General features: G+C 37.8%; 2 protein-coding genes across 2 annotated transcripts; one reads left to right on the top strand and one right to left on the bottom strand.

The window, feature by feature from the left end:
• Positions 1 to 554: 554 nt before the first annotated feature.
• On the bottom strand, positions 555 to 1,893 carry LOC125240298 (gamma-secretase subunit pen-2). The gene is made up of 3 exons (XM_048148169.1): positions 1,755 to 1,893; positions 1,439 to 1,543; positions 555 to 1,282 (listed from the first exon to the last, which is right to left on the bottom strand). Exons 1-3 carry the CDS (start codon positions 1,813 to 1,815, stop codon positions 1,143 to 1,145), a joined length of 306 nt encoding a protein of 101 aa, XP_048004126.1. The 5' UTR covers positions 1,816 to 1,893; the 3' UTR covers positions 555 to 1,142.
• Positions 1,894 to 2,121: 228 nt separating this feature from the next.
• LOC125240217 lies at positions 2,122 to 25,905 on the top strand. The gene is made up of 14 exons (XM_048148041.1): positions 2,122 to 2,185; positions 2,998 to 3,187; positions 8,402 to 8,541; positions 9,929 to 10,066; positions 11,087 to 11,215; positions 11,918 to 12,010; positions 13,496 to 13,623; positions 17,160 to 17,258; positions 18,148 to 18,243; positions 19,308 to 19,458; positions 20,261 to 20,350; positions 21,775 to 21,910; positions 22,600 to 22,737; positions 23,436 to 25,905. Exons 1-14 carry the CDS (start codon positions 2,122 to 2,124, stop codon positions 23,641 to 23,643), a joined length of 1,800 nt encoding a protein of 599 aa, XP_048003998.1. The 3' UTR covers positions 23,644 to 25,905.
• Positions 25,906 to 27,808: the final 1,903 nt, after the last annotated feature.

Raw genomic sequence — 27,808 nt, 5'->3', positions numbered from 1 at the left:
CGTGAGCGGCTCAGGGTGTGGAGAGGTGTGCGCCGCTTTCTACCCAGTCTGTACGCAACAGCCACTGTGCCAACTCGCGTCTTATGCATATTTCACTTCCACCCTGCGAGCATATAGCTCTGGCACCCCACTCTGGACGGCCGGTTAAGGCAAGCCAGAGGTGAGAGTCCTGCGGCCCCTGCTCAGTGTTCACTCCGGCCGGCCAGTGAAGGCAAGCCGGAGGGAGGGGCCTGACCGACTCTCGGGGGCATGGGACCCAAGGGACGCCACTTCCCATTCAGCTCGCCACAAGCTGCCCTGGGGGCTTATTTATTATTATTTGCTAATGCACAGGCAGCTTAAAGCTGATACGTGCACGTCAATGTCCTGATGCACTTGTGTTTTGCAACTTATTTCATTAAAAACTTAGTATTATACCAACTTAGAACTATATCTAAAAGTGTCATGTATTCTTATATTTCAAAATATTTAAATATTCGAGGGTTGACTGGTGAAACTCGATAAAACGAGATCATGAATTTGTCCTTGAAATAACAACATTGTGGAAATTGCACATAGTTTGAATTTCAAAAACCACTTTGCTCAACTTATCGGGTTTCACCAGAAACCCTCGTATAGCAATAAAGTTAGCAGCAGCAGTTAAGTTATTGTGAATATTTTAGTCTCCATTTTTTTGTGGAAAGTTACAATTAGTAGGTGATTAACATTATTTGTATCTATATGATTAAAAATGCGCCGGTGGCCTTGCGGTAAGAGCGTGGGACTTTCGATCCGGAGGTTGCGGGTCCGAACCCCGGATGGCCGGATCGTACCAATGAACCTGATTGGTAGCAGTATTTTGTAAGGGACAGTTTTGTGGAATGCCTCTGGCAATTTAACATGTTCACTGCAGTATCGAGCCAAAACTTATACAAAGTATGGTTTTCTGCGAATTCATAGCTTAGAGAAGGTAATAATCAGTGAGTGCCTTGAGAAAGTGACCATTTGTGAGTGTGCACGGGAGAACAATCCACTTTGTTGATTGCTATAAAGCCACTTTGTCAGTTTATTCATATAAAGATACAATTAAATCTCGCCTTAATAGTAACTGATAAAGTGTGACGTTTTACTAAACACACTCACATTTCATTATAAGCATACACCTAAGCTCTGCCGAGTGGTAGCACGAAGGAAAGCGCCTCCCCAGTGGTGCCCCACGCCACCCGTCGAGCTTGGAAGATGAGTGCCCAGGAGATAAGACCCACCGCCCACGCCAGGGCTCCCAGCCCGCTCATCACCACATCTGGAATTGATAGAAAGAATATTTATTTAAGATTTCGGTAATTTTAGCAAGGTGGAATCTCCTAATATCGAATAGTAGACTTTTGTGGTCCGTCAATGTAGAATATAGGCCTACAAAGGTGCAATTCGTTTTCAATGATGATTTTTAAATACTTACACCTCTTGATTTGCTTCTGCTCGTCAAACGGAGGCTTCGTAAAAGCCTCCTTGAAGAACCAGACCGCATTCACCGCCCAAACAAACGGTAAGAACACGCAACCAACTGAAAACATACATTTTGACTATACTACTATGCGTCATAATTTTCGAAAGTAATACCATATTATTGGACTCTAAAATAGTCAGGAACTGACAAAGAAAGCAAAACAGTATCAAATTTAGTCATGGAAAATGCTTTTCGTGTGCTCATATTGCTGAAAAATAGTAAAATATAGGGTAACGGGATTTCTGGAATTTTCTTGCGTTATACATACCTTTGAAGTACCACCTACATAACTGTAATTTCTTGTCGTTAGGTAATCTTGTAATATCCATATTTATGTCGGATTTTATGGCTTTATTGATTAAAATTAGCTATTTATTTATTGCAAAACACTGCAGTCGATATCAATAGTACACTGACACTACTGACAGTGACATTATGCATTTGTCATCAAAGGTTGTTTAAGCTACGGAAAAACGCGACATTTTTAGAGTGGGACAGAAAGTGTGTGGCTGATTGCTAATGAACTCCTAGATCCCAGCTTGTTATGGTAGAAAAAAAATATAAAGAAACAAATATGGCGTAGTGTGTTGTACGTCAAGTTATAAAATGTATTTTAGTATTTTTCTTAAATAAAAATGAATGAATCAAGTAAATTAGTGTTCCTTAATTTTATTTTCCTTTTAGTGATAGTGCAAATATGTAAGTATCCGTTAAAGTTTTGTATTTCACCAAAATTACAACTCCATGGATTCGTTACTTCAAGGTTTTTTCACAGTTTAGTCGATTTTAATCAATTATTAGTAACATTTAAGGCCTTGGAGTGACACTGTATACCAACTAATTGCTGAAATTGTTGTCCTAACAACACCTTATTATATTATACTTTAGTTATGACGATCTCAAGATTTCGTTTAGAGCATCATAACTTTACCATAACTTTATTTCGTTCTAACGGTATGATTTGTTTGCTAAACAAGGTCCTTTCACTTCAAAAATAGGCGCAGCCTCTCTATTTACTCAGAAGATGCACCTTATCTGAAGTAATGGTAGCTATAACATTTTATTTATTACGACGTAAATGTTTTCAAAACAACATACCTTTTATGTCTATCCAGGGCAAAACACATCCCTGTTATATCTTCATAACAGTAAAACGTGTATAAAATATGATTCATTATATACCTAATCAATCTCCAATAATTTTATAGCAAGCTTTCGGTTTCCTAATATCTATCAACCTATATCAAAATCACAGAGGAATATTCCTCTACAATAAATTTCGAATATAATGTCATGATCTCAATAAATTTTGACCTAATTTTCTATTAGTTTAAAGGGCTATCTAGACAGTACATGCTGGTTACATTGTGGTTATTGTAGTGAAGAATTTGAAAAGTATATGTGTGCAAATAATAATATTACATTTACGATGTTTCTGGCATAGTGTGCCATTGTTTGTCTGGTTGTGAATGTGTTAAAGATATGAATTGTAATTATCCAATACTCCACAGGCCGCAGCGAGCCGGCACAGCACTTGTCCCTCCACAGCCCGGAGCCTCTGATGTCAGAGGCGGAGTACCTCGAGGTCCTCATCCGGAGGGTCGGAGACAATCTTACCCTTGTCTGTGAGATCAAAGGCGACCGGCAGCCGAGGCTGTTTGTGTGGAACTATGTTGCTGCCAATGGGAGTTCTAGTCATAGGTAAGGGATAATTGTACAACCTGTACTGATTTAACTTTAAGGGAAGATCCTTCAAGTCACATCACTTAATTTCTCTAAGAAACTAGTGTGAAGAAGTTATTAATAAAAACTAAGTTTAATGACTGAACATAACATAACAACCTTTACTGAGAATCATAATCAGAATATTTATTGGTAAGAACAATTTCATATGTCAAATATTGGCAAAAGGTACATAATTAATAATAAATAAATAATAAATATTATAGGACATTCTTACACAGATTGACTGAGTCCCACAGTAAGCTCAAGAAGGCTTGTGTTGCAGGTACTCAGACAACGATATATGTAATATAACAAATACTTTTATATACATGGAAAACGTCCATGACTCAGGACCAAATATCTGTGCTCATCAGACATATAAATGCCCTTACCGAGATTCGAACCCAGGACCGCGGCTTAGCAGGCAGGGTCACTACGCGCTAGGCCAGAACGTCGTCGATTTAATAACTACTAGCTTTTGCCCGCAGCTTCGCTCGCGTTAAAATCGAAAATTGTGGAACCTTCCATACAAATTTCCACCCCCCATTGTTGGGAGTGGGGAGTTAGAAAGAGACAAAATGTAGCCTATGTCACTCCTTATCCCTTTAACAATCTCCACTTAGAAAATCACGTCAATTCGTAGCTCCGTTTTTTTTTTTTATGAGGAACAGGTAAACCATTTGACCACAATCTCACCTGCCGTGAAGGACGGACAAACATTTGTAATATTAGTATGGATTTACAATTTATTATTACTACTTCCTAATTGGCCGCAGCGTTAGCGTAGGTCTACGTTTTAACTCGATTGGCTTTCGTATGTCGGATGCTCTCCTCTACTGGTCGCAATTCTCAGACTTACCATTTTTTTTTTGTCAAGCCAGTTTTTGGAAATTTTGAATAATGTAGAAATTGTCATAAAGGGCTTAAGTGCCAATAGCGTATATGGTGCTTAAGACTATCTTGACTGTGATAACGACGTTATGCATTAATTTTAACAACGCAAAAACGACGGGGTGTTATAAGTTTGACGTGTCTCTCTGTCTGTGGCATCGTAGCTCCCGAACGGATGAACCGATTTTGATTTAGTATTCTTTGTCTGAAAGCTGAGTTAGTCGGGAGTGTTCTTAGCCATGTTGCATGAAAATCGGTCTACTATGTCGCGGTCGTGGGATTTTTAACCCCCAACGCAAAAGCAAAGGGGTGTTATAAGTTTGACTTGTCTGTCTGTGTCTGTTTGTCTGTCTGTCTGTCTGTCTGTCTGTTTGTTTGTCTGTGTGTGTATCTGTGTCTGTCTGTGGCATCGTAGCTCCCAAACGGGTGAACCGAATTTGATTAAGTTTTTTTTTGTCTGAAAGCTGAGTTAGTCGGGAGTGTTTTTAGCCATGTTTCACGAAAATCGGTATACTACATATGTCGCGGTCAGGGGTTTTTTCAAAATTTTATGGTGTATAAAGTGTTATTAGACTAAGGTGTAATAGGTTAAGTTTTTTTTTTATACACCAAATAAACGTTTCTTTCTTTTCGTCTTTAACTGAATTTTTAATCATTACGGCCTATTTAGAGGCCTTTAAAAGGTTTCCAAAGCCAGTTTCGTTTTGCATTTTTTAGTTGTTTTAATTTTATGCAGGTCTGGTCATTCAACTTTATTTTTGTTTTTATACCTGCGCGTTTGCCTTTTGCGTCGGAGATATTTTAGAAAACAGACTTTCCTGTTGATGTTATTAAATTTAGTGATTTGTATGTGTCGCAGGGATTTAGTCAAAGACGTTATATTATAATTTCACTAGTGAAATTTTAATTACACTGATTATTGTCAATCGTTTGCATTTCTCACAATTTAACGGGCTAGTTTCAGTGACATTATGATTTCACTAGACCGATACAGTGAAATTGTAAGACGGTGATAAATTGACAATAGCACTGGTTTGAGAAAGCCGTGATATTGTCAGACCGATCGCTGATTGGTCCGCTTTCGTTACCAACTGAGCTACAAATGGCGACTGATTACTTCTATGGACCAATCAGATCACGCGGGACTCCCACCACAAACATAACTCATAATAAACCTAGGTTTATTATAATATCACTTATGCGGTCCAGTGACATTACAATATCACTGAAATAAGCCCGTGAAATTATGCGAATCTTTCGTTATTGACAATAATCAGTGTAATTAAAATTTCACTAGTGAAATTATAATATAACGTCTTTGACTAAATCCCTGCGACATATGCATTTACTAAGGAAAAAGTATAGATTTTGAATGTCTTTAGTCGTTTGCGCAAGTCTAAATGAGACACTGAGTATTTTTGCTGCTAAAATGATATTAAAATACCTTACATTTTAAATTAGCTAGATTTCAATTAGATAACCTAACCACAAAATATTTTTTTTTTTAAAACCCGACCGCGACATAGTGGACCGATTTTAATGAAACATGGCTAAGAACACTCCCGACTAACTCAGCTTTCAAACAAAAAAAACTAAATCGAAATCGGTTCACCCGTTCGGGAGCTACGGTGCCACAGACAGACACACACACAGACAAACAGACAGACAGACAGACAGACAGATACGTCAAACTTATAACACCCCGTCGTTTTTGCGTCGGGGGTTAAAAACAGACTTTCCTGTTGATGTTATTAAATTTAGTGATTTGTATGCATTTACTAAGGAAAAAGTATAGATTTTGAATGTCTTTAGTCGTTTGCGCAAGTCTAAATGAGACACTGAGTATTTTTGCTGCTAAAATGATATTGAAAATATCTGGGCAACCGAGCTTCGCTCGGTTCTGTTTCGTATCCTTGACATGTGTCGCCATCTAGTTCAAAAATGAATAGTACCTACATCGAGCGAAAGAATTCTCAGCCTTAACAACACAACTACTCCACACGAGATGGCGCGCATTTCGCCACAAAAACTCAAATAGTGTATTTTCTATTCGTTTTAAGGACTGTATCGTTAAATATGGGGACAACTTTGAGTAGCCGTATTTATTTGCTATTATATTTTTTTCTTATAACAAGACATGGGCTTAATAAGGCACATAATAAGGTACGCATTTTGTCCTAGAAACTCGACGTAAAGCATGTGGTTTAGACAGCATTGACTTAATCCTCCCGAGTACCAATTACGATTTCGGACAAATGCTACTAGAAAATTCACAAAGTGCGTACAAGACGACACAATTGCGAAAAAAAATTGTACAGTGCGAACCTCAACGACACATGATCCACAAAGCAGAATATCTAGACATAGTCTAGCCACTGTTATTTAAAAAAAATAAAGTTCATGATCTGTGTATGGCGGCCATTTAGAGAATGTGGCATGGTGCTTACGCTAACTCCGACTTTGATGTCGAATTTAACTATCATACACTGTTTATATCGATCTGGTTTAGGCACTGTTCAAACACCATGATATTGTATAAGTCATAAGTTAAGTATAGCTTTAAGAATATTGTGTGTCCTTACAGGGCGTCATGTACCTACCTATATATACTTGTAACACCTACTGTATCATGCACATGACTACAATGAAATAAAGAATGAAAAAGAATGAAAGAATGAATGTCTATTAGACATTGGCCTATGCCTAATTTTTTTTATCTATTTCTCTCATCCTGCTTGTATCAAAAATTTACGGCAAACCGGAACGTTGCTCAAAAATGCGTTTTTTTTTAATTATATAAATTCACCGCATTTATTCTGCAAGTACCCAATTGAACAACCATGAAGAGGACTCTTAAAAAATATATTTTGGCAGCATATTAACCTTTGTTTGTCGAAATCGTACAAAAAGTCTTTGAGATATTCTCAAATTAAGCCAGATTAGGGGTTGTCCAAAATGTATTTGCTAGACCTTAATGAAAGTACCATAAAGTCCCTAAAATAAAAAAAATATCAGACCTTCTTATATCAAATAGTACTTACCAATACCTTCAGATCAAACTCTCGGACCATAATAATACAAAATTATGCACATGTCAACATTTAGACGAGGTTTGTTGTGTCCCTATAATTAACGATACACTTAGCCTTGACCTGTGTCGCCATCTAGTGTTTGCAATAAATAGTACTTACATCGACCGAAAGAATTCTGTCTTAACAGTACAACTACTGCACACGAGATGGCGCGCGAAGAAAAACGCATGAAAACTCGAAAATTCGCGTTTTCCGGGACCGAAGGATAAGTTAGACCGATTTTTCACCCCCAAAAACCCCCACATAACAAATTTCTGCGAAATCGTTAGAGCGGTTTCCGAGATCGTCAGTGTAAATAAATATATATATAAATAAAAAAATAAATAAATATACAAGAATTGCTCGTTTAAAAGTATAAGATACCTTACATTTTAAATTAGCTAGATTTCAATTAGATAACCTAACCACAAAATATTTTTTTTGAAAAAACCCGACCGCGACATAGTGGACCGATTTTCATGAAACGTGGCTAAGAACACTCCCGACTTACTCAGCTTTCAAACAAAAGAAAAACTAAATCTAAATCATTTTATCCGTTCGGGAATTACGATGTCATAGACAGACACACACACAGAGACAGACAGACAGACAAACAGATAGACACGCCAAACTGTTATAAGTTTTGCGTCATTTTTGCGTCGGGGGTTAAAAACGATTCAAAATGAAATGTTAAAGTACCCAGACTCATGGGGTGGGGTGGGTTACATATCAATATATCGTCAGTACTTTGAAAAAATCTCGTATCTCACGCTGCTCCTCAAAGTTAAAACGCAGTAAGTCTATATGCATTCCATACATACTTACTACAATTTTCTTTTCATTGACAGACGAAGATACAAGTTTTTTTAAAAGTAATGACGATATGTAGTACACCATTTTCACCAGAACTCAACGAGGGTGCGGTGTGCTGATGACGGGACTTACGGAACTGACTTATTCCGTCTATTGTCCTTTGAGTCGTCGGCAACCCGAACCCTCCTTGGAATTTGTGCACACCTTTTTACTCTGTATTCAACACAGCAAAAGGGAATGTACAAGTTTCTAACGGGGTGGCAACGCGCATGTGACACTCTTTGAGTTGCAGGCGTCCATAGGTTACGGTGACCGCTTTCCATCAGGCGGGCCGTACGCTTGTTTGCCACCGACGTAGTATTAAAAAAAAGAAGTTTGTTCGGTTAACTCTGTTTAACCCACTTAACTTTTGCAGGCGTTTCGCCATCGAGCCATCCGGGCCAACCCCCTCCACCTCGCTAGTGCTGCCAGATCTGCAGCCGGAGGACAGCGGCCGCTACATCTGCTCCTCACCACCCTCTAGCGTCACCAAGTTTGTGCTGGTGCAGGCCGCAGGTGAGTGCTCTGACTACCCCTAGTTGAACTAGTACCTCCAGCTACTGCTGGGAGGCCGCAGGTGGGTCTACTCATCCAGGAACTAGAACTACTTGACAAAGCGCTGGTGGCCTAGCGGTAAGACCATGTGACTTTTAATCTTGAGATACAGAAACTATGGAAACGGATTAAATCACGTATAATGAATTTAAAATACATCCCGACGTTTCGAACTCTTTACAACGTTCGTGGTCAACGGGTGACTGAGGAAAAATTAAAATGTGCAAAAGCTACCCACTTACAAGAAATATTAACGAACCATAACCACAAATAATATAGATTTCTAAGGCAGGTTCACACACTATTAATAAAGCTAGTTATACAATATTCAAAAAAATTTACCATTACTCTGTTAAAAAATAGTTTCCATAGTTTTATTTCATGAGTAACTATCGCGGTAACCGAAGACAATATCTTGCGATACAGGTTCAAACCCCAGCTGAGCGTACCACTGAGTTTTTAGAACTCATGTCATGTGTGAAATGTCATTTGATATTTGCCAGTCGCTTTTCGATGTAAAACTGGACTAATCCCAATAAGTTTCATAATATCCGATCTGCTCTTCGCCACCCTCAAGCGTCACCAAGTTTGTGATGGTGCAGGCCGCAGGTCAGTAATGGGTCTTTCTTCAAAACTAGAAATCTTATATTGAAATATTTATTTCCAAGTAGGCATATTACAATGCGCATATGAACGTCAAATAAAGCTACGCCGGCTGTAACCCTACGCCTCAGCCTCGAGAAGATTTCAGTCCCCCCTCTAATGTAGTTTAAAGTTTAATTGAGCGCTACGCCAACAAACTGTCTCACAGTTTGGCGAAAATTTAATTTAAGGTTCTATGTAACTGTGTTTTTTCTTTAAATAAAAAAAAAAGTTGGTGGGGGTATCCATCCACTATGGGACCGGCAAGAAACTATTATACATATAACCCGGCAACCTTGCAAATCATGAGTGAACAGGCATCTTCTGGGCGAGCTCACTACATCATAGGCCAGCTGTTTGCTTTCGGCTAGTTTGTGGCCAATTGATAATAATAAATAAATAAAAAATTCAGTCGAATTGAGAACCTCCTCCTTTTTTTGAAGTTGGTTAAAAAAACTGAAGGTTATAATGTTTCATAATGATTAGTTTAATTGGTCCCGGGTTCGAATCCCGGTAAGGGCATTTATTTTTGTGATGAGCACAGATATTTGTTCCTGAGTCATGGATGTTTATATAAGTATTTGTATATGATATATATCGTTGTCTGAGTACCCACAACACAAGCCTTCATTAGCTTACCGTGGGACCTCAGTCAATCTGTGTAAGAATGTCCTATAATATTTATTTATTTATTGTTTTTCTCCAGGGAGCATTAACTGCGCGCGCGGTGCGTTTTCCTGCGGCGACCGCTGCGTTTTGCCGACGTATGTCTGCGACGGACACCCCGACTGTCGTCACGGCGAGGACGAAGCGCCGCCACTCTGTCCGCCGTCAGTCTGCCAACGTGAGTACACTTCAGTACTGTAGTTGTAACCGCTGCGTTTTGCCGACGTATATCTGCGATGGACACCCCGACTGTCGACACGGCTGCCCGCCGTCAGTCTGCCAATGTGAGTACGCTTCAGTACAAGGGGAATTGTACTAACGAGAGTAAGTTAAATCGCGACGGCTTGCCGGAGCGATTTAAAAACTCGAGTTTGTAATATTCATACTCCCCCGAGTTACACACAATGTTTTTCACTACACTTGCATTATAAAAATTATGCAAAAAGGTAAAAAAGAGTTCAATACAGTACCAGAAATTTCTTAGCTCCCTAGGGAGAACGATTTTTCTATAACTCACGCTCCGCCTGCGTGCAATAGCACATTTAGTGTGCAAGTGTGATGAAAATATTCTTTATTGCACACTTTTACTATGTGATTATTTCGGAGTTAGTAATTAGTTTTTCCCCTCACTAGCTCGGAAACACGTGTTTTGTCCTTTAATACCAGCGGGTAAAAACGCATTTTATCCACTAGTGGGTAAAGTAATTTGACCTTGAATAAAGTCAAATTAACTGCTTTAAAATTAATAAAAGTAGGTGAATCTAGTAATAAAGATGATTTACCACCTGTGGAACTACTGGAAGCAGTGATAAACCCATTTTTTGCGTTGTAGTTTCCTCGCTATATTGAGGGGAAAAGTTTTGTGTTACACTCGGGTGCAAATGTATTTTACTTCTCGTGTGTTAAAAAACTCGCAAGTTCAGGATTCTATTCTCGAACCACTCGCTTCGCTCGTGGTTCAACTATAGAATCCTTTCACTTGCTCGTTTTTCAATTCCACACTCGGCGTTAAAATACAACTTTGCCCCCTTGTATAACAAATAACTATTTTCCCAGAGTCAGAAAACCATTGTCTATCACATAATTAGATTAATATCTCGTTAAAAAAAATCATGCATTTAAGGGTTAAAGACGTAGTGTAATATACACATTAAAAAGGTTTAGTTACTGTTACACTGATTGACTGATTTTATTTCAGAGTCGGGCATGCTGAACTGTTCAACAGGGCGGTGTATTTCCGCTGCCGCCTGTTGTCCTACCCCTAATGCGGGCCCGTTGTGTCTGCAACACAGTTGTTGCTCAGAACACGACCCGTACCGGACAGAAGGTGAGTGACCCGTACCTTACAAAAAGTGAGTGACCCGTACCCGTCAACGTGAGTGGCCCATACCGGACAGAAGGTGAGTATGAGTGACCCATACCGGACACAAGGTGAGTGACCCATACCGGACAGATAGTGAGTGACCCGTATGTGGCGCTGTCTACAGTTGTATCCACATAGTTTGTCATTTCTCACCCAAGAACTTCATCGAAACAATATTTTTCCACTTCAGCTCTCGTCAGCGCGCTGAGTACATAGGTACTACGTAGTATAAAATAATAGTAGGTACATTAGTACATTACGATACAAGTTCGAAAAAAAAAGAAGTCCGAAACGAGTGGCGATGAATTAAAACACAACCGAAGGGAGTGTTTTAATTAGACACGAGTTTCGAATTTCCTTTTCGCACGTGTATCTTACGACGTTTTTCAGTACAGATGACCCTCCGAAGTTTCGACCTGACACATAATGACTTCTCGCACTAGTGCGTAAAAAAAACACCATATGTACTGAAAATATAATATAAATGGGCTTACTCTTGGTCACAGACTAGCCAAAGGCAAAGACGTGGCCTACCATGGAGTGAGCTCGTTCAGAAGATGCCTGTTCACTCTTGATTTGAGTATGATACCCGTGCGAAGAATTCACATAAAATTGTTGATGTTTTCACTTGTTCATTTAAATGAATAATTGTGCTAAAACTTGCAGGTTTCGTCGAGATAGACTTCCCGGCCTCGTATGAAGACAAACACGCCCCTGACCAGTACGGGTTCATACAATCCACTATATACACCGTCACAGGTACGTCCAGTCACATCCATACTAATATTATAAATGGGAAAGTGTGTGTCTGTTTGTTTGTCCGTCAATCACGGCAAAAGGGAGCGACGATTGACGTGATTTTTTAGGTGGATTTAATTGAAGGGATGGAGAGTGACATAGGCTACTTTTTAGGGTTCCGTAGTCAACTAGGAACCCTTATAGTTTCGCCATGTCTGTCTGTCCGTCCGTCCGTCCGTCCGTCCGTCCGCGGATAATCTCAGTAACCGTTAGCACTAGAAACCTGAAATTTGGTACCAATATGTATATCAATCACGTCAACGAAGTGCAAAAATAAAAAATGAAAAAAAAATGTTTTATTAGGGTACCCCCCTACATGTAAAGTGGGGCTGATATTTTTTTTCATTCCAACCCCAACGTGTGATATATTTTTGGATAGGTATTTAAAAATGAATAAGGGTTTACTAAGATGGTTTTTTGATAATATTAATATTTTCGGAAATAATCGCTCCTAAAGTAAAAAAAGTGCGTCCCCCCCTCTAACTTTTGAACCATATGTTTAAAAAATATGAAAAAAATCACAAAAGTAGAACTTTATAAAGATTTTCTAGGAAAATTGTTTTTAACTTGATAGGTTTAGTTTAGTAGTTTTTGAGAAAAATATGGAAAACTACGGAACCCTATACACTGAGCGTGGCCCCGACACGCTCTTGGCCGGTTTTTTATCTCTTTCTAACGCGAAGCTGCGGGAAAAAGCTAATAATGATATATTGACACTCAGACATTTACTCAAAATACAGTGTTTTTGAAGTGAAACTTCTAATGTGACTTCTAATTTACAGCGTTAAAGTGACCGACCGAAGGTTTCAGCCGTAGTTTCGACTTCGGCCAAAAGACGGCCAAAATTTAGAAAATTGTACTTTTGAGTCGCAATGGGCTCCCTTTTCCAGGATTTAAGGTGATAAGAGTTCAAAAAATAATAAATTACAAAATACTGACAAATAGTGAACTTGAAAATACTTACAATTTACGTATTGTAAGACTATGAGTAGGGTTTACGCTCTCTTGATTCGTAAAGTGATTAAAAACTAAAAAGTTGCATATTATCCACATGAGTGTAAAGTAATTTCATACAAATTTTAACTTGACACCCAAAGCTCTACCCAAAGGTCTAGTAATCTAGTTGATGATTTTTAATCTAAATGTTCCATTAATTGATTGATTTGTTTTAGTTATATATTTTACGGTTAATGTTTTTATCGTGTTGTGTGGTGAAAAATTATTTATTATTGTATTGTATCAATATTGGCACGTGCGGTTAAACAACTTTGCCCCTTGTGAAACAAACTTCGCGCGCGTACTAATCTAATCGTGTTTTTCCTTACAAACTTTGGACCCCCATTTCACCCCCTTAGGAGGTGAATTAAAAAAAGTCCTTTCTTAGTGCTCCTCTACACCTTATAAGGAACCTATGTGCCAAATTTGGAATCTTTCTTTTTTTTTCAGCATGCGCTCTGATCTTCATGATAGCGGCCGTGCTGCTTGTGTCGGCCATTTGCAAAATGCACATGAAACGAGCAGCGTTGCGGAGCTACGCCCGCGCCGCCGCGCAGCGCAACTATATGACTCACCCGGTATGTTACCTTATTTATTCATTAATTACATTTACTCCACAGAGTCGGAAGACCATTTCCATGTGTATTTGACAGTTATCACTCCAAGAGTGTATCTGAACGTATGTCAAGTTACACCAGCTTGACAGCACTGGCTTCCTTCGAAAGCGGTTGACCTTATAATACAAGGGCTTCGTAAGTTGGTACCCTTACGGGTCACTCACTCTGTCCGGTACGGGTTGTACTGGTCACACCCTCACTCCGGTATAGTCCGATATTAACTTCTGTAGGTACTAAAAATCAAACAAAAACTAGTATTCAGAACATAGATTGAATTTCACCCGATGATTTTGCGAAAGCAGCGGGCCTAACTTTATTCTATCCTGCCGTCCTTTTCGCTCTATTTGTAAGTGCGATAGGGACGCACCGATGCGATAAAGTTTATCCCACTAGTGTGCGACATTCTTAGTGACTTACGTTATTTTGCTGACATTTAGTATGACTTGACGCACAAAAATGCGATCTCTGCTTATGATACAAGGGCGGATATAACTTCGTACCCGTACGGGCCAGTCACTCAGTCCCGTACGGGTCGTGCGGGTCACTCACCCTCACTCCGGTGCAGTCCGATATATACTTCTATACTAAAAATTAAATAAAAACCGGTATTCATAAATTAGATCGATATTCACCCGATGATTATGTTAAATCAGCTCATTAAACTATTTAATTAGATGTTAATGTTTTTATCACTAATTAATGGCTACTTAAACAACAAAGAACCGGCTCAGTGTAGGGTTCCGTAGTTTCTCGTATTTTTTTTTTCAAAAACTTTTCAACCTATCAAGTTCAAAATAATGTTCCTTGAAAGTCTTGATAAAGTTCTACAAAAGTTGGGAGGGGGGGGGGAGTGTTATAAAACTTTTAGTACGGTTATTAACAATATCAAAAAATTATTTTCGTAAACCGCTATTCATTAGGGTTCCGTAGTCAACTAGGAACCCTTATAGTTTCGCCATGTCTGTCTGTCCGTCCGTCCGTCCGTCCGTCCGTCCGTCCGCGGATAATCTCAGTAACCGTTAGCACTAGAAAGCTGAAATTTGGTACCAATATGTATATCAATCACGCCAACAAAGTGCAAAAATAAAAAATGGAAAAAAATGTTTTATTAGGGTACATGTAAAGTGGGGGCTGATATTTTTTTTAATTCCAACCCCAACGTGTGATATATTGTTGGATAGGTATTTAAAAATGAATAAGGGTTTACTAAGATCGTTTTCTGATAATATTAATATTTTCGGAAATAATCGCTCCTAAAGGAAAAAAAAAGTGCGTCCCCCCCCCTCTAACTTTTGAACCATATGTTTAAAAAATATGAAAAAAATCACAAAAGTAGAACTTTATAAAGACTTTCTAGGAAAATTGTTTTGAACTTGATGGGTTTAGTAGTTTTTGAGAAAAATACGAAAAACTACGGAACCCTACACTGAGCGTGGCCCGACACGCTCTTGGCCGGTTTTTTTGTATACCTATCTAACAATATATCACACGTTATGGTTGAAATGAAACTATAAGGGTTCCCAGTTGACTACGGAACCCTAAAAACGGATCTAACCTAATAACAAAATTACCTGCAAAACAGCATCAGCATTTTATTGAGGGACGAATAAAAATGTCTCAATACTAAAGACCAAGTTATTTCGATTTTAATGTGATAAATTGTAATTTAAAAACAATTAAGTATTAATGATGAACACTTACCTGTATTAAAACGGGTTACAATCTCTTTTATTAGTCGATCTAAATTAAGCGATATTTTATTTTCAATGTGACATAAGGTGTCAAGCAGATCAGACATAACGTCTTTTATCAAACTTAGTGACATATGTAATTTTGAGTACATAATTAAAGTTTTGATTTTATTTCAATTAAAATCACTAATTTGATTGATGTCGACAATAATAATTAAACAGTATACAAGTGCTTTTTGTGTTGTAATTGTAGTGTGTGACTTTTTTGATTTCTTGATTTAAAAAAATGGACTAAGATAATTATATCAATAATATATAAGAGGCGCAAAACTCCTAAGGATACTTTTTTGGGTTTAAAAAAAAATACATACCTTAAGTAGTACTTATGTGTTTTTTTTTAACAAACGGTGGTGAACGCAACTAAAAAGTTTTTAAAAGTTTAGAACTTAAATGATTACCTAAATATAAATTACAAGGGCAAAATTAAACATTAATTCTTTCCTGAAATATTCCTAGTTGCATATTTTCTTCGTTTTCCGTCGTCTTTTTTTAAAGTGAAAAAAAATCCAATAAAATGATGATGAGCGAAGATGAGATATTACTGCCAGACTCGTTGTTAGAGGGGAATGAGGAAACCGTTGAGGAATCAATGTTAACGTCGAAAATCAAACATGTTTACCTCAAATTGTATGAAATGTTCATGCGATGGATACCTGAGAAGCAAGTAAGTGTACTCGTATTCTGTTCTGTGCGCGTAGCCGAATGCACGAACGTATTGCTCTTGCGTATTGGGACGACAGAGTTAGGCCTGATTTAGACGGCGTGCAAACTCGCATGCGATTTGACATTGTGGGCTGTTTAAGTTACATACAATTTTACACAGCCGTCAATACCGCAATGTAATAAAACTCGTATGCGAGTTCTCGTACCGTCTAAATGGGCTCTTAGACTACGTTTCTGCGGCATTTCGGTGGCGTTTCGCGTCGCAGAATGCCATTCGGCTACGGGACCTGATCGTTTTAGTTTAAACATTCTTCAATGTTTGTTCTCATTTCGCTTTTTAGGGTTCCGTAGTCAACTAGGAACCCTTATAGTTTCGCCATGTCTGTCTGTCCGTCCGTCCGTCCGTCCGCGGATAATCTCAGTAACCGTTAGCACTAAAAAGCTGAAATTTGGTAACAATATGTATATCACTCACGCCAACAAACTGCAAAAATAAAAAATGGAAAAAAATGTTTTATTAGGGTAGCCCCCCTACATGTAAATGGGGGCTGATTTTTTTTTTTCATTCCAACCCTAACGTGTGATATATTGTTGGATAGGTATTTAAAAATGAATAAGGGTTTACTAAGATCGTTTTTTGATAATACTAATATTTTCGAAAATAATCGCTCCTGAAGGAAAAAAAAGTGCGTCCCCCCCCTCTAACTTTTGAACCATATGTTTAAAAAATATGAAAAAAATCACAAAAGTAGAACTTTATAAAGGCTTTCTAGGAAAATTGTTTTGAACTTGATAGGTTCAGTAGTTTTTGAGAAAAATACGGAAAACTACGGAACCCTACACTGAGCGTGGCCCGACACGCTCTTGGCCGGTTTTTTGATTTAGTGAGGTTTATTGAATAAAAAATAAATATAAAACATTAAGACACAACAAGTCAGTAGATGTAGTGTAATATACTGAGGAGACGTTTTTTAAATTACATTCAGGCGGCGTGGCGCTGACGTCCGTTCCGCGTCGGCGGACATGCGTCTCTTGAGTGCGGACGGTCCCTTAGTTGGTGACTTATGTAACGTCTTGTTGCAGCCGCCTCGCTACCCGCCGTGCTATGAGGCGTCGCGACTCCTCGAGCAAGCCGCCAACGCGCCGCCGATCGATATCGTCGACATGTCTCACAACAACATGGTAACATGGCACATCCTAATACTGCAGCATACTTGAGCATTTCTTTTTTTTTTGCCACCTTTATGAAGTGTGATATATTTGAAAAAAAAAATGCTATTTCTACTCAGAATTACTAGCTTTTTCAATCCTAGTAGTTAAAAAAATTGTCCCGTACGATTTTTTCTTATTTTGTTACCATTTTCCGTAGATGTTGTATGGGGTAACAAAAGAGGAAAGTAACAAAAATGTTTGGAAATTCTGGGACACTTTTTGTCTCAAAAAAAAAAAGAAATGCTCACTTATTAAAGTTGATGCAGGTTCTTCTTGTCATTCTAATACATGGCACTTTTAAAAAAAAACTAGCCCTGTCGACTATGTAGGTTTGACAGTGGTTCGGGTTGGAATATAATTAATACACCGTGTTTTTTTTTGTTTTCCGTTAAATTCGACACGTTCGTTATCAGGAACCACCCTGTATATCACTTTTAGTTAAAATCACAAATAAAATTTTTTCATCATTTTCATACATAATAAATGAATTTATTAGTGTGAGAGACCCTTAAAAATAACCTTGAAGTTAGTGACAAGTGATTGACGGCACATGTCAGGAATTGGTAAAGGCTGTTTTAGTAATTACCTTTATTTTTTTAATAACTCGATAACCGTAAGAGTTAAGATGCTAGTTTCTTAGAGAATTTAATTTTATTTGACCTAAAGAACCTTCCCTTAAAGTTAACGGAATTCAATAAAAACAGGGTGTATAATTATCTTGCCTGTCTGTCTTATTCCATCTATTACTGATAAAAAGCCGAATGAACTTTAGAGATAGACCAATGATCGTCATGTCTTGTCATGTCAGATGTAATAAAAAAATGTTAGATTTAAATGAACCTGACTCGGTTTGTTCCAGCAAACAACGCCGGATCCGGTGACGGACGATAATCCGGACAACGCCGGATTCGGGCTGTCTCGGCTCTCGTCCATATTCTCATCGAGATATAGACAGGTTAGTAAGAACAAGTCATGTACAATCACGAGCTTTAATGGGACACAACATTTCCGTTAAATGTTGTTGGAACATTAAAAATAAAATAAATATTGGGGACACCTTACACAGATCAACTTAGCCCCAAACTAAGCAATGCTTGTACTATGGGTGCTAGGCGACGATATACATACTTAAATAGATAAATACATACTTATGTACATAGAAAACATCCATGGCTCAGGAACAAATATCTGTTCTCATCACACAAATAAATGCCCTTAAAGGTACTTGGTTCGAAACCAAGGACCGCGGCTTAGCAGGCAGGGTCACTACCGACTGAGTCAGACCGGTCGTCATCCATAATGCAATAAGGCAAGTTAACCATAATAAATAAATAATATACTACTCTCTTTTTTGTTATCTAAGTTTCGTGACGCATTGGTTTTACTGTAATGTCATGTAAATATGTTTTTACTAATAAATACTAAATAAAATGTCACATATCATGGAGGAATAAATAAGGGAAGAGTTGTAACTCCATACATCAGTAAATGCGGGTTATTTGCAAAGGCATAGTTAAGTGACATCTAGCGACAATCACGCATCAAATACCGTGAATTATCAGTACCACTACTCGATACTAGGTGTCAACTGTCAACTGTGCCTCGTGTCAAATATGCCAAAAAATTAATATTAGAACAGTTTACAACTTATATTACAAGCAGAAGGAATTGAAAACAGAATACTGATTAATGCTATTGTAATATTAGCTAAAAATTGGTGAGCATTAGACTTTTCGTTCGTCGCGACATCTACTGACAAGTAGCAGTACATGATGAATTTATTAGTGTGAGAGACCCTTAAGAATAACATTCAAGTTAGTGCCAAGTAATTGACGGCACATGTCAAAACAAATAACATTAGGAATTGGTAAAGGCTGTCACACACGTGTTTTGATTCGTCGCTCCGTTTTGCCGTGAAAAACGGACACAAACAGACACACACACTTTCCCATTTATAATATTAGTATGGATTCTAACACGGATTGACAGTCCCAAATTATAATAAACGAATTGGTGCAGGTGCCCACCACATGCGACGTGGAGATGACGACGGTGCGCCCCGCCCCCGCCTCGCTCGACAGCTCGCCCGCGCGCCGCCCGCGCCTGCGCGACTACCGCAGCCCCACCTACGACGACCTCAACCAGGAGTACTTCCTCAACGCCGAGACGGGTTAGTAAACTCTAATACATCCACTAATATTGCCACAGGGACGTGCAAAATTCAGGATGGCCGGATCGCAGATTGAAAATAATCTTTCGCTCTAAAATACAAGAACTAGTCAAAATATCGTTTGCGCGACTACTGCAGCCCTACGTGTGACGACATCAACCAGTAGTACTTCCTCAACGCAGAGACGGGCTAGTAAACTAATACATCCACAAGTATTTCCACAGGGACGTGCAAAATTCAGGATGGCCGGATCGTAGATTAAAAATAATCTTTCGCTCTAAAATATAAGAACTAGTCAAAATATCGCTTGCGCGATTGCTGCAGCCCTACGTGTGACGATATCAACCAGGAGTACTTCCTCAACGCAGAGACGGGTTAGTAAACTGTAATATATCTTTTTATAAAGTTCTACTTTTGTGATTTTTTTCATATTTTTTAAACATATGGTTCAAAAGTTAGGGGGGGGGATTATATTTCCAAAAATATTATCAAAAAACGGTTTTAGTAAACCCTTATTCATTTTTAAATACCTATCCAACAATATATCACACGTTGAGGTTGGAATAAAGAAAAATATCAGCCCCCACTTTACATGTAGGTACCCTAATAAAACATTTTTTATTTTTGCACTTTGTTGGCGTGATTGATATACATATTGGTACCAAATTTCTGCTTTCTAGTGCTAACGGTTACTGAGATTATCCGCGGACGGACGGACGGACAGACATGGCGAAACTTCCTAGTTGACTACGGAACCCTAAAAATGTGTTGAGCAGGATTAATATTAGTACTTACATTTTAGGTAACTGCGGGCGCGAGCTGAATTACATGTCGCCAGTCGAGATGTACCGCAGTCGGCTCGACTTGGACCGCCGGCTTACACTCCAACTTGGTGAGACGATTGCTCTGTTATTTCTGTATCTTATTTGATGATCGCAGTATCATTTGAACTTTTTCACAAGCACATATGTCTGCAATCGATGTCAATAGCTTTTTTTCTACTCTCTTACTTTATTTTTTTTATAGGGTCGTGTCGTAGGGTAGTATCTGTATACTTTAAACCCTACATTATGTGTGAACAAGTTTATATAATAAACCGGCATAATCAATTAGTCTATTTTTGCTGTTTTTTCATAGACTCTAGTGTCTTTAAAAATAAAAATATCATAAAAAAAAAAAACAGTACGACACAGATATTTTTTTTTTCTGGGATGGACTTGAGGGCGGTGTTGCCCTTATAATTATAAACGCGGAAAGGAAAGAGAAAATAAGGTTAAGTAAGAATGAGCAAAAGTTGGAAAAATCATTGCTCTAGCTTCCAAAACCAGGGAGAAAATAGTGTTTGTATGGAGAATATAGCTCCTGTTGCATCATAGTTGTTAAGAGTGGCACTGAAACTTGAGTTTCATGTGCTGTCTGTTCCCCATTTTTAACCGACTTCAAAAAAGGAGGAGGTTCTCAATTCGACTGAATGTTTTTTTTTTTTTTTTTTTTTTGTTTTTTTTTTTTGTATGTATGTTATTCGATATCTCCGAGAATCATGGACCGATTTTCAAAATTTTTTTTTCATTTGATCAGGTATAACCCCGAGATGGTCCCATTGGCACCAAGTCGGGGTCTGATGATGGGATCTTGGAGAAATCGAGGGAACTCCTCAAATGTTATAGGCACATGTAATGTTTTTAGTGTATTTTTCAAAGGTACACCAGTATTTACGCCTGATGGTGATAACTTTATGTGGCTGAGCTGATGATGGAAGGTCAACTCCTCAATGGTTAGGAGTTAAAGGATAATTCTTTCACTACTGTACATATACATAGAATATCAATACATACAATACTGACTGATACATAGAATATCAATAGGAACCACTAAAAATCAACAAATAAATAAACTTTTTAACAAAAAATAAAACCGCCTTCAAAAATAAGCGCGTTACAAAACACGGAGAAACTAAAAAGCAAAAAATAATAAACCTTTGAATTCAGATTTCTTATCGGATTGCAATAATCTAAACATCCAAATTATAAACAAATCAATTATTTTTGGAGTCGGTGCCAGCCTGCGTATGGTTGGGTGGTGCAAACAGGAATAGCAAGGCGATGAACAGGTCTGGTAGCGACTACAAAAGTAATTGATTTGTTTATAATTTGGATGTTTAGATTATTGCAATCCGATAAGAAATCTGAATTCAAAGGTTTATTATTTTTTGCTTTTTAGTTTCTCCGTGTTTTGTAACGCGCTTATTTTTGAAGGCGGTTTTATTTTTTGTTAAAAAGTTTATTCCTGTTTATGTATGTATTCGTTATTTGACAGGACGGTTCCAGCTATCTCTCCCGCGTTTCGGTCGCGAGCGGCCCGGAACACCGAACGTGGCCGAAATCAACATACACGACTTAGACTTCGTGCGACACTCGGCCGATACCTACACGCTCAACGGACGCACTATCAGGTAGGCTTGTGATAGTACAGAATACACGATTCCCTCCACTGTACTAGACAGAACGGTCTCCAATGCACTTTAGTAAGGCCGCTGTACACATTGATCCAAGGTATCGGGCCAGCCACTTAGGCCGACGTGTATGACGGGCTTCGCGGTTTTTCGAAATTTGCTTGACGTCATATAACATTTTATCTATATTTTGTATTTGTTTTTAAAAAACAAATTTAGTATGGGTTAGCACATTGTTACTGGCGAATTCTCAATGTAAATTGAGACTCCAGTGCCTGTTAAGATCTATTCTTACGGGTAGATGTTTGCTATAACGCTTCCCTAAGGCGATTGAGAATTGAGGGAAGGCATGGATAAATTCGCACACATCCAGCAGGCCTCCGTGGTGCAGTTGGAAGCGCGATGGCCCCGGCAAGGCCGAAGGGCGCAGGTTCAAGTCCTGCCGGAGGTGTGATTTTTCTACTTTCCTTTAATTTATTGATTGCATTAATACATGTCAAAAAAAAACATTAACTAAAAATAATTACAAACAGTAATTGGTCAATACCCCTCCGCACCGCCTTCGGAGCAAAAGTGCCCATAACGCTTTCGCTTAACGCTCTCCTTTAATTTAAAAATATGCTTTATTTTGTAGTTAAAATCTTTCAATTCCCTCATGTTACACCGTGTATAATGGATTGGTTGTTCAGACTGCTCGGCGCAAATTTCTCGACGTGCCCGCGGCCGCCGCCCTACTCGTGGCGCAAGGCGGGCGGGCCGCCGCCCGACTACGTGCGCGCCGCCGCCGCCGACGCCGACGCCGACAACAACTCCGAGATGCCGCCCAGGTACTGCGCTGTTGGTTAAGCGAGCTTTACATACTCTGCAGGCGATATATGGAACGACATACCCCCGCCACCAAAAAATAATATGCCCCAGAATAAAATACTCAATAACGAACGCCGATGACAACAGTGAGGTACCGCCCAGGTACTGTGCTGTTGGTTACAGAACGAGCTTTACATACTCGGCAGGCGATATATGGAACGACATATCCCCGCCACCAAGAAATAATATGCCCCAAAATGACCTAAATATAACACTTAATAACGATCGCGGACAACACCGAGATGCCGCCCAGGTAGGGGAGACCGGGGCTAGTTGACTCTATAGTCCCCCCTACCCTATCACCCTATGGATAGGTTGACTAACTATTAAAAAATTGAGCCAAAAATCAAACTTGAGCCAACCAGTGATACAATATGAAGTACGAGAGGCTCACCGGTGACTGAGCGGAGGGAGGTGAAGGACTTTCGTACGTCACTGGTTGGCTCAAGTTTGATTTTTGGCTCAATTTTTTAATACTTAGTCAACCTAAGTACCCCTATAGTCAACTAGCCCCGGTCTTCCCTACTGTGGTAATCAGTTATGTAAGTCTAATAAAACTAACCGTGAATCATATAAAACTCTTAACATTTTTCAAATTTGGCGCCTTTTTAGTGACAACATTTGCTTATCTTTTTGATGTACATGTCTTTGTCAACAGGTACGAAGACGTGAATAGCAACGAAGAACACATCGAGCGAGTGACCGTCTCTCTAAACGCTATCCGCGAGAGCGGGGAGAGTCTCGACCGCGCCGACCAAACTACCGACAGAGCCGACGACAACATGAACTCTATCGCGCACATGCTCGCCACCGACAACATACCCGCCATCGACGATGTCAACGCTAATGAAATTGTCGGCGACTAATGTCGGTCTTTTGTCGGTAAACTGAAACTGACATCGAAGATATCAACGTTAAAGAAATTACCGACTAATTTGGTCGGTGGATTTTTCTCGGTGATAGTTGTAGCCATTTTCATCAACGTCAAAGATTTTTTAATTATTGATTTAGTCGGTGTAATTTTTGTCGGCTGGAATTTAGTAATATCAACATGTTATTTAACGACAGCTATCGTTGGTGTTGATCGGTGTTTAATGTTATCTGTGAAAGTAGTATTGTTTGTGAAAGACTGTTTTTGGTCGATTTAGTCGGTGATCAAATGATTTAGTTAATGAAAAAAGGTTGTAGAGAAAAAACTTTTCACTTGACATAATTACCTATTTTTAGTGCCATAGGACAAAAACTTTACTTTTTTCCAATAATATGTAAGTTACAATTTTTATAAGAATAAATACTAAACTTGTGAAAATTGTGACTTGATATGTAAAACCTAAAAAGAGTTTTCGTGTGGAGTAAATAATTTTGTCGGCGACAAAATTTGTCGGTGCCGACAAATCACCGACTAAAGTGTTTTTTCAAATTTTATTCTTGCACTTCAAATCTTGCCTCCTTTTGTTGTACATAGCATAGTGCCTTAGTAACACAATAAACACAAATTATATTTACTAAGTATAGTGTAAATAATTATTAGTATAAATCCTACTGCAACTCTGGAGAATTTACGACAATAACTGTACGGAAAAAAAAACTTTCCTTTTTTTAATTAAAATCCCATTTTAAAGCCCAAGTTTTGCTCATAATTTTAATCATGATTTTTTTAACTGCCTTTAGATTAATATTGCCATTTTTTAGAAAAACAAAGACAAAGAAAAATGTTTTATTTGCACGCACATAACATAAACAGTAAGAACAAAAAATAATAAAAATAAAGGAACGTCTCCTTTATAAAAAAGGAAGGTCTCCTTTATATAAAAAGGAATGTCTCCTTTATAAAAAAGGAAGGTCTCCTTTATAAAAAAGGAAGCTCTCTTTTATATAAAAAGGAATGTCTCCTTTATAAAAACGGAGGGTCTCCTTTATATAAAAAGGAATGTCTCCTTTATAAAAAAGGAATGTCTCCTTTATAAAAAAGGAATGTCTCCTTTATAAAAAAGGAAGGTCTCCTTGATATAAAAAGGAATGTCTCCTTTATATATAAAGGAATGTCTCCTTTATAAAAAAAATAAAGGACTGTCTCCTAAAAATAAAATTTGCTAGCTTAAGGATTTAATGTAGACTTATTTTTCCACACTGTAGTACACAGTATTATTGAGTTCAATATAACTCCTTGCCTCAAAATGTTACCTAAAATTCGATCCCTGATTCTCCAGAGTTGTATGTATTAGTGGAAAATGTAATATCTTGTCTATTTTTTACTCCAGTGCATTTAAAACACTATGTAATAGTTAAAAGTGTGCTTTGGGGTAATATCAAAATAAGTAATCTTATATTATATATGGTATACAGTGTGTATTTTTGATATTACCGCATACTTATCAGGCTCTTTAGTGAAAGCCCAAAATAGATTTAATTAAAAAATACTACTTTTTTTTTCATACGAAATATTCAGCACGCAATGTATTCCTACTTAATTTTTGTTCAACGACGTGACTTGACGTAAGACCTGTCAATTAGGGACAGGGACAGATGTCAAATAGGGGCACAGAATACATTGCTGCTCAATATTATTTCATAAATTAATTACGCTCTAGTAGTTTGGACTAAACTTATAATTACTTGTATTGGTTCTTAGCACTAAACCGGAGGTAATATCAAAAAACACCCTGTATAAGTATTAGGTAGTTATTTTTATGAAATACACGTATGTAGGTGTTTTTAACGCACTGTAACGTTACTTTCAAGAGTGTGTTGATCAATATATTTTTCTTAGATCAATAAAATATTTCTCAAAAAAAATCAAAATTATCTGTCATAAAAAATCTTAAACGTAGTCATCAGAAATTCCTCAATTGTCACAAATATTTGGAATTACCCCAAAGCACCTATTTGTTATAGTTCTGCCATGTTGACATATTACCATTTTATTATTAATAACGTTAGTGATATTAATTTTAATGACTTTGTAAATAATTTATTTTTATTTAGATTATGTTTTTTAAGGCAGCTGACGTAAGTTTGATAAAATCACATTGCGGCATATGTAATGGCATTTTCAGGATTTGGGTCCCCCAATTAGCGTAAGTTGTTAACAAAAATTAACTCGCTGTCAGTTTTGTGACGACGATTAAGCATAAAATCTGTCTAAAAATTTACTTTTTTCACACTCTGAATGTAGATTATCGCTTGAAGTTTATGTAATTAAATAAATAAATAAATATTGGGGACACCTTACACAGATCAACCTAGCCCCAAACTAAGCAAAGCTTGTACTATGGGTGCTAACTTGCTAAGTGACGATATACATAAATGGATAAATACATACATAGAAAACATCCATGACTCAGACACAAACCACAAAAACAATATTTTTATTGAAATTTTATGCTTAATTATCGTCACAAAACTGACAGTGAGTTAATTTTTGTTAACGACATACGCTAATTGGGGGGTCATGTGAGCAAAGGCGCTAGCATAATAAAGAGTAGTATCGTACAGTATGCCCCCCCCCCCCCTCCCTGCGAGCCATGGCGGGCACTCACACAAGCACGGCACGCGCCTACACGAGCTTAGACTATGTGCGTAGGGACGCGATTCTTTCATACATTTGAACGCCATTGTCCGAGGTGTGGCGTTAAAGTGCTTGTTCAGATATTTTGAGCACCTTGGGCGTTCTTATACAAGGTGCTCGCGAGGAACCCATATAACTTTAACGGCATATTCTTGGTCACATTTTAAGACTAAAATGTCATATAAACTTTTCTAGATTTCGTCTAGTTTCAGAGTTATTGCCAATAAAAAAAAAAAATTTCGTATTGTTACTCAGAAAGGTCTTCTTAACGGCGCTGATGCGCAGTTGTGGAGCATAGTCTCACAGTAGTCATTGATAGATGTCAAAATGTGACAAGAAAAACTTCCAAAAAATTTGGTTTTTAGAAAAATAAATTAAGGAACTCATTTTAATTGCCAACTTCATGGATAAAAATTACTTTATATGTGAAAATACGTCCAAAAAAAAAAAAAAAAAAAAAAAACAAAAAAAAATTTTTTTTGCGAAAAATTTTAAAATTCATATAACATTTTTTCTTTCTTTTGGCCTCAGAAACGCGTGGTTCAAGTTATGCGGGTTCCTCGCGAGCACCTTGTATATTTGATGGCGACAACAACAAATACCGCAATGGGGTTACGTCTTTTATATTATACGAATTTTCATTAAATTAAATGATACATTAATATCAGAGTTATTTATGTGATGCCTTCAAAATTGTATGAAAGAAAGAATCAAATCTTTGCAACCGGTATAAGGACCGAATATATAGAGAACTAGCTTTTGCCCGCGGCTCCGCTCGCGTTAGAAAGAGACAAAAAGTAGCCTATGTCACTCTCCATCCCTTCAACTATCTCCACTTAAAAAATCACGACAATTAGTCGCTCCGTTTTGCCGTGAAAGACGGCCAAGCAAACGGACACACACACTTTCCCATTTATAATATTAGTATGGATTACTGTCAAAATAAAATGTGTAGTCACTGCTATCTCTCGACACAGGATTAAAACTGTTGAACCTTAGTTTTGACAATTTGGAGAATATTCTTAACTTTTTTATGTGTTTAAATTGTCAAATATTAATATTAAGGTTAGCGACATCTAGACAACCGTGCATATTTCTTGATGGATCTAAGGTACATTTTTTCTTAGGATTTATCTGTCTATACTGAATTCTTGGTCGGTAGTGACCTAACTATAAAACAGGTCCTGGGTTCGAATCTTGATAACAGTATTTATTTATTTAATGAGTTATACCTTTCTCGTCATAATATAACTCTGGAATATTAATGTAACATTAAATTTAATGGATTATAAACTTTTTATTATTTTACGTATAGTTTTAAGATAAAAGATCTTTCTTCTATTCCTACTAGCGAACACTATGTTTGTGAGATCGACACAAATTAGAAAAATTAGTATAAATTATATGAAATACGTACTTAAGGTATTTTTAAACATTTCTATGGCAGCTTAGTACGGTGCGAG

This window comes from Leguminivora glycinivorella, chromosome 27, assembly GCF_023078275.1.
Source record: "Leguminivora glycinivorella isolate SPB_JAAS2020 chromosome 27, LegGlyc_1.1, whole genome shotgun sequence".
Classification (NCBI taxonomy): Eukaryota; Metazoa; Arthropoda; class Insecta; order Lepidoptera; family Tortricidae; genus Leguminivora; species Leguminivora glycinivorella.
The sequence above is the reverse complement of the archived record's forward strand: the minus strand, read 5'-3'. Positions and strand labels throughout refer to the sequence as shown.

What these genes read in the sequence shown, in the direction of transcription:
- LOC125240217 (XM_048148041.1), top strand. Translation starts at nt 2,122, where the DNA reads ATGAATGAATCAAGTAAATTAGTGTTCCTTAATTTTATTTTCCTTTTA. An exon ending in TGTGCTGGTGCAGGCCGCAG is followed by an intron (nt 8,542 to 9,928) that starts GTGAGTGCTCTG and finishes GTTTTTCTCCAG; the next exon opens with GGAGCATTAACTGCGCGCGC. An exon ending in AACTCCGAGATGCCGCCCAG is followed by an intron (nt 22,738 to 23,435) that starts GTACTGCGCTGT and finishes CTTTGTCAACAG; the next exon opens with GTACGAAGACGTGAATAGCA.
- LOC125240298 (XM_048148169.1), bottom strand. Translation starts at nt 1,815, where the DNA reads ATGGATATTACAAGATTACCTAACGACAAGAAATTACAGTTATGTAGG. An exon ending in ATGTAGGTGGTACTTCAAAG is followed by an intron (nt 1,544 to 1,754) that starts GTATGTATAACG and finishes GTATGTTTTCAG; the next exon opens with TTGGTTGCGTGTTCTTACCG. An exon ending in GCAGAAGCAAATCAAGAGGT is followed by an intron (nt 1,283 to 1,438) that starts GTAAGTATTTAA and finishes TATCAATTCCAG; the next exon opens with ATGTGGTGATGAGCGGGCTG.